The 6,262-nt window shown below is 66.8% G+C and overlaps 1 protein-coding gene across 1 annotated transcript in view; it reads right to left on the bottom strand.

The window, feature by feature from the left end:
* The window catches only part of ADCY6 (adenylate cyclase 6), a 25,824-nt gene that overhangs the window by 18,176 nt on the left and 1,386 nt on the right, over positions 1-6,262 (bottom strand). Inside the window, exons 2-4 of the mRNA XM_029913447.1 lie at positions 5,403-5,549; positions 4,079-4,937; positions 448-542 (exon numbers count right to left, since the gene is read on the bottom strand). Of these exons, the coding sequence (XP_029769307.1) occupies positions 448-542; positions 4,079-4,936 (953 nt within the window). The 5' untranslated portion in view covers position 4,937; positions 5,403-5,549. The remainder of the gene's footprint in view (positions 1-447; positions 543-4,078; positions 4,938-5,402; positions 5,550-6,262) is intronic.

Here is a 6,262-nt window from a genome sequence, read left to right as displayed (position 1 = left end):
GCTCACCCTGCTGGCACACTGCCCCCAGGACCCCTTACCCACCCACTGCCCCACGCCCATCATTCCTTCCAAGGGGAGTTCCTATTTACCACCGTGCCCTACATGAAGTGGGCACGTTAAAGTCACCCCCGCCCCCTCAGCCAATCCAGGGCCCTCCTTCGTCTCTCACGCCCCCCCCAGCTGCAGCTGCCACGTCCCACCCCAGCCCTGGCCGCATCGCAGGAGTGGCTGGTTCAGACCTGGACAGGTAGAAAGGGGGACGGGAAAAAGCCAGGAAGGAGATGTGAGAGCGGCTCCAGAGGGCCATGGGATCCTCTAGGTGAGCTGGCTGGTGGGGAGGGCGCAGCTCCAGGACACCACAACGCCTGGCCGTCCCCAGGCCCCCCGTGCTCCGAGCTCTGCAGAGACATCGGCTCGCTACTCCCCTCCCGGCGGGGTCAGCAGCACCGGCCCCTCCTGGGGAGACCGAGGGGACATCTCCATGGCGGGGGCCGCAGACTGGAGCTACGATTTCCAAAGGGGTCGGCGCCTCCATTCGAAATCTTTAACAGGTCCGCAAATGAGAAGAGGGTGAAACCCCCCCGCCCTACACTGCAAAAGACAAGAAAACCCACGGCCCAAGCCTGTGCCGGGAGGGTCCGGAGCCCGGCCTCCACCCCTAGCGGGAACATCTACCCTGCTAGGGTTAGCCCCCCAGCACAAGGTGTGGACAACCCTGAGGCACAGAGCGGGGAAGGGAGTCAGGCCAGGCCACTCAGCAGCGTAGAGAACGGAACCCAGGAGTCCGGGTCCCACAGAGGGCCAGGAGAAGACAGCTGGAGCCCCCTTCACCGTGCTTCTGCCCCCCACAAGGGGCCCCGATTTCCTGTCTCGGGGACCCAGCCTTGGCAAGGGCAGCCGCTCACACCCCCCAGCTGAGCCGTGGGGATTGGCTACCCCTCCCCCTAGCCCAGGGCCCGTCTTCCACCCCCACGCGACCAGGCCAGAGGGATGCATGCGCCATGGCCGGAAAACCGGGGGGGGGAGTGAGAGGAGAGACCTGCCAAGGGTGTTTGCCTTGCCCCCACGGCCGCCTCCACCCCCTACCCTGCACCCACAGCAGCAGCACCAAGGCATGGCCAAGGGAGTCGCCAGATTGGGGGCAGGGCAGCACCAGGAGGGCAGGGAGAGTGCCCACGCCCCCTCCCCCAGGATGCTTATGGTGCACAAGCAGCGCCATGACCCTATGGACACGAGGCGCTTGAGCGAGGGGCCCTCCCCTTTGCACATGCCCGTGCGGGCACGAGCCATGTCATGGGCCATCCACACGTTCAACCCCACGGCGACAGGCAGGGGCTGCCCCTGCTACCGCCCCCCCGCCATGATCTCCCCCCCGGAGCAGCTCCAGCCATCCCCAGGCCTCCAGACAGGGGAGCGGGGAGGGTCTCTGCACGTCCTGGCAGCTGCCTGAGGGATTACGGGTAGCGGGGGGAGCAGCCAGTTTTGGGGATGGAGGCAGCACCAGGGCAACGCCCCAGTTCAAATCACCCTGTCTGGGCAGACCGTGCGACAGGACCCTGGCATCCGGCGAAAGCAACCCCCACCCCCAATGCCCAGACAACAGGGGCTTGGAGTCCCGACCCCCCAGTGGGTCCAGGACAGGGGTCCGCAGCCCCCTCCCCAGCCTCTCGCATGTACCACAAGTGGGTCCTGTGCCCCTCTGTCCCAACCCCCCAGAGCCTGTGATGGGGACCCTACCCTGAGAGCTGGCCAGCTCCCAGTCACCGTCAGACCTACACACAGGCATGGTCCACCCCACCCCTCCCCGGTGCCCCCCCCGGGGCCCCAGCCTCCCACGGAGGACGAGGCCCTGGCAGACCTGTATCCCCACCCTAGTCTCACAGCCTGCTGGGGACACTGGCTGGCATCTCCCCCATGGGCCGGGCACTCAGCGAGAGGGAGACCCTGCCGCCAGGCACCCCACATCTCGTCCACACACACCCCATCCACGGCCCCACGCAGCCACGGGACCCCTCGTCAGCCTGCCCCCGGCCAGCCAGTCACCAGGCCAGAGGGGACACCCAGCGCGGTGCTCCCTGTATTGATCTGACCGCTCCTGCTCCATGCCGCCCCTCACCCCCGCGTCTGACCCTCACCCCCCCGCTACTTTTATCATGCATTGTCCCCCCGTTAGTTGTGTTAGGGCTCTGTGGTCCCTCCTGGCTCTGGGTGGGGCCAGGGTCACTCTACCCCCCCGGGATTGAAACTCACCCTCACCCCAACATCCTGTCCCCTCTGCCCTCGAGGGCCTCATGCCCCACTCCCATCCTCCCACAGACAGTCTCCTCCCAGCCCCCACAATAGAAGGCTTTGTCCAGCGTGCACCCCCCGCCCTCCCGAGAAAACCCCCGGCCCACAATAGAAGGCTTTGTGTACCTCCCCCCACCCCCAGAGATGAGACACAAGGGATGGTCCGATTCAGCCCCCGCCCCAGGGGAAGGGGGCAGCAGGAGGTGGCGCTCAAGGGTGGCAAAGGGGGACAGGCGTTGGTGCTTAAGTGTGTGTGGGGGGGGAATGGGGCAGGAGGCGGCATTTGACTGCAGGGAATTAAACTAAAATATAGAATTAAAATTTACACATAAAAGATTTTCAACAATGCTACGGCCTGTGAAACTCCCCACCACATGATGTGAGCAGCATCGAGAGGACAATTTGCCAACTCAGCTGGGCAGGGCAGCCTCAAGGACCACGTGCCCTGGGGCCACACCGAACCCCCCGACGGATTCCCTGTCCCCAACACCCCCGGGAGGGGTGCTGAGGGGAGAAACTTCCCTGGGGATTACAAATGAGGGGAAGGGGCACGTTCATCAGACTGTGGTTGGGGACAGGGCGGCCCCCCAGCTCCCCCACACAGAGGACAGACAGGGCCCCCCCCACGCTCTGCTGCCCACTGAGAAGGTGACATGGAGCGTAGGGAGATGGGGTCTAAGTGGAGCATGGGGGGCAGGGGGACAACCCCATTCCAGGGGCCCCCTGGGGGGCCGTGCCAGCCACACTGAGGGTCCCATCCTTCCCAAGGGGGTGCTAATGGGGCAATGGAACAGGGTCCAGAGGCCCAGAGGGGCTGGGGGAGGAGAGTTCCTGGCTGTGTCTCCTCAGCTCTGGCCACAGGCCCCCTCCGGGCCCCATATTTACATGACCCCCCCACGGTCCCTCCCCTCACCCCCGGCGGGGGCGCTGCATCACTCTCTAGAAACATGTGGTTCTAATCAGGAGCTGCTCCCCCCCCCCAGCGCCGTGCTGCCATGGAAACCACCTGCCGAATGGGAGCGTGGGAGCCGCATCCCCCCCCAGAGAGCAGGGGCCCAGCCTTCAGGGAGGGGGCACTGCAGCACTCACCCCCAGCCCCCCAGGATCAGACCCCCCCACCCCATTGCCCTCCCCATTGGCAGCCCCTGGGGTGGGTGGTGGCATGGCCAGATCCTCCCCCCACACACACACACCCACCCCTCGGCTTTGCCGCTGGCTGCTAGCCCCAGGCCCTGACTCCCACGGCTCCCCTCCGGGGGGTCCATGCACGGGGGCCTGGCAGCAAGGAGAGCTGCCCTCGCCCCCCCACGCCTCAGCCCAGCCCCACAGGGGCCTTGTAGGGAGACACGGGGGGGGAAGCCTGCCCGGGAGGGGTTGGGGTGGGGGCTGGGCACCAGGCCCCCAGTCAGAGGGGAGCGGGGCTGGACTCACACCAGTGCCACTGGGGAGAGAAGCCATTGCTGGGCCCCGCCGGCCCCCCCAGAGCTGGAGCACAGTGAGGCAGGCGGGAAGCAGGGCCCTTCTGGGTTCATCATTCCCCCAAGACAAACATCCCCCTCCCCACCCAGCCCCACGCCCAGGTGACCCGGATGCAGGCCTGGCTCAGGGGCCAGGCCAGGCCCACGAGTGTCGGGACGTTCCCCCCCACCACATACACACAAACCCACTGCTGGGCACACCCTCAGACCACACATTCCCTCCTTGAACCCAGCAGGGCAACACCCCGCAGCCCCCCAAAGGAGGCCCTGCCTCCCACTGTCCACCCCAGAGCCAGCCCCCGCCCCCATACCTGCTTCCAGAGGAAGGGGTCGCTGGCGTTGAGGTGCCAGGTGATGAGCAGGTGCAGGGCGGAGAGCAGGGCGCCCGCCCCCACGGCGGCCCGCATGCGGACGGGCAGCAGGGTGTAGGTGATGTAGATGAAGAAGACGCTCCACCAGACGCCCTCGGAGGCGCTGCGTGGTGAGGCCATGAGGGTGCCCAGGGCCTGCACCCCGCCCAGCGCGGCCAGCACCAGGTAGCTCACCACCCCCATGGAGTCCTGGGGGAAGGCACTGCGGGTGCACAGCACCATGAGTGCCAGGAAGAGGGCGGTGGCCACGGCCAGCGCGGCGGCGTAGGGCACCCGGGGGGTGCCGGGCACGCAGTGGAAGAGCAGCATCACGCCGCACACCAGCACCAGCACCCCCATCAGCACCGTCAGGCTGCTCTGGTTCATCTGGAAGAAGTAGCGCTGGTAGAGCCGCTCCAGCTTGGCCGACTGGAAGCGCTTGGAGCGGAAAACCTGCAGGAGGCGCTGCCAGCACTCGCCCGCCGACAGCCGCTCCCCAGGCCTGGCCACCCCCTCCGCTGCCTTCGGCCCCTTGGCCTCGCCGTCCTCAAAGCCCAAGTCCACCGACTTCAGCCCCAGGTCGCCGGCGCCCCCAGCCAGGCCCTTCTTGCTGTAGTGGTCCTCCTGCCAGGAGCAGGTCAGGCCCAGGCCGGCTCGCGGGTGGGCGCCCCGCTCCAGCTCGGGGTCCTGCAGGCAGCTCATGTAGCGCGGGCTGCAGAGCGAGGAGCGCGGGCGCTGCCCCTTCTTCCCGTTGCGCTCCCCCCATGCCGTCTTCCGCTCGTCCACCTTGGGCACCAGGATGCCGCTAAACCACGACATGCTGCGGGCACCAAGGAGAGGGGGACATTAGCACCCAGGGGCCGGAGCACGGGGGGGACATCAGTGCCAAGGGGACACCCGGGGGTACCAGTGCCCAGGGGCATGGAAGGGCCAGGAGGCAGGGGTGGGGGGCATCAGTGCTGAGGGGGCACAGGAGGTGCCAGCACTGAGCATATGGCAGAGGTGGGCACCCAGGGGTTGGGGGGACAAGCAGGAGGCGGGGGGGTATCAATATGAGGCTGCAGTACGGGGCGCCCGGCCGGTGGGGGGTGCTGCTTGGAGACTCCAGTCCGAGGGTCCACAAGGGGGACAAGCTGCATGTGGGGGGTGCCGTGAGACGCCCAGGAAGACCCTTGGCTGGCACAGGGGGGGGGTGTCTGTACATGCCCTGCTTCCTCCCACCCCCAATTCCAACTCACAGTCTGGGGGCAGGATCCCCCAAAATTAATCTCCCAGGAAAACTCACCTGGGTGGCTGCTCTGTGCCAGGAGCACGGAGCTGGCACGGGACGAGCCAGCATTTAACCCAACAGGTCGGCAGGAGGGCAGTGCCCTGGCTCCACCTCACGTCCAGCTGGGCATGGGGCGGGCACGGGGCAGGCTGGGCCAGGCACCTGAAAGCACAGGAGGCGGGAGAGGGCATCAGGTAAGCTCAGTATCCCAGCCACTCCCCGTGTGCCAACCTCACCCCCCTGGAACAAACAGCCACCAGCAGAGACAGACAGACACGGCCCCACCATCGCCCAGGCCACCTATCCCTGACTGTCCAGCTCCTGGCCAGACACCCAGCCCAGGGCTGGGACACAGCCCAGCGATCCCCACAGTTCAGCGCCGGGGGGGGTCCCAAGGCAGCCAAGGGAATGCAACACACACACACACAGACACACACACACTGCAGCAGCATCAGTCACACGCAGGATAGCTGTTCACTCTCCCCTCTGAACTCCTGTGCGGCTGTTAAATGGCCCCTGTGCCCCAGCCCAGAGGCAGCTGCATCTCAGCACTGGGCAAGGGGCCCCTGTGGGTAACTCCCTGGAATCCTTCCTCCCACTCCAGCACTTCACCATGGGGGAGAGACCAGGCGGCATGAGGGGGCCTGGCTCCAGCCCCGCAGAGGATCCTGCTCAGAGTTTGACCATGTCAGGGCTGCCCCAGTGTTTTAAACTGACCATGCACCCCAGCCCTGGGCTCCCCACTCCCAGCCCTGCCGGTGCCCCCCAGTCCTGACCCACAGCCCCCTGCTAGCCCAGCCCCGGCCCTGACCCGCAGCCCCCTGCAATCCCAGCCCTGGGCTCCCCACTCCCAGCCCCACCGATGCCCCTCACTC

The sequence above is a fragment of the Terrapene carolina genome, unplaced genomic scaffold (assembly GCF_002925995.2).
Source record: "Terrapene carolina triunguis isolate 2854851 unplaced genomic scaffold, T_m_triunguis-2.0 Scaffold641, whole genome shotgun sequence".
Lineage (NCBI taxonomy): Eukaryota > Metazoa > Chordata > Testudines > Emydidae > Terrapene > Terrapene triunguis.
The sequence above is the reverse complement of the archived record's forward strand: the minus strand, read 5'-3'. Positions and strand labels throughout refer to the sequence as shown.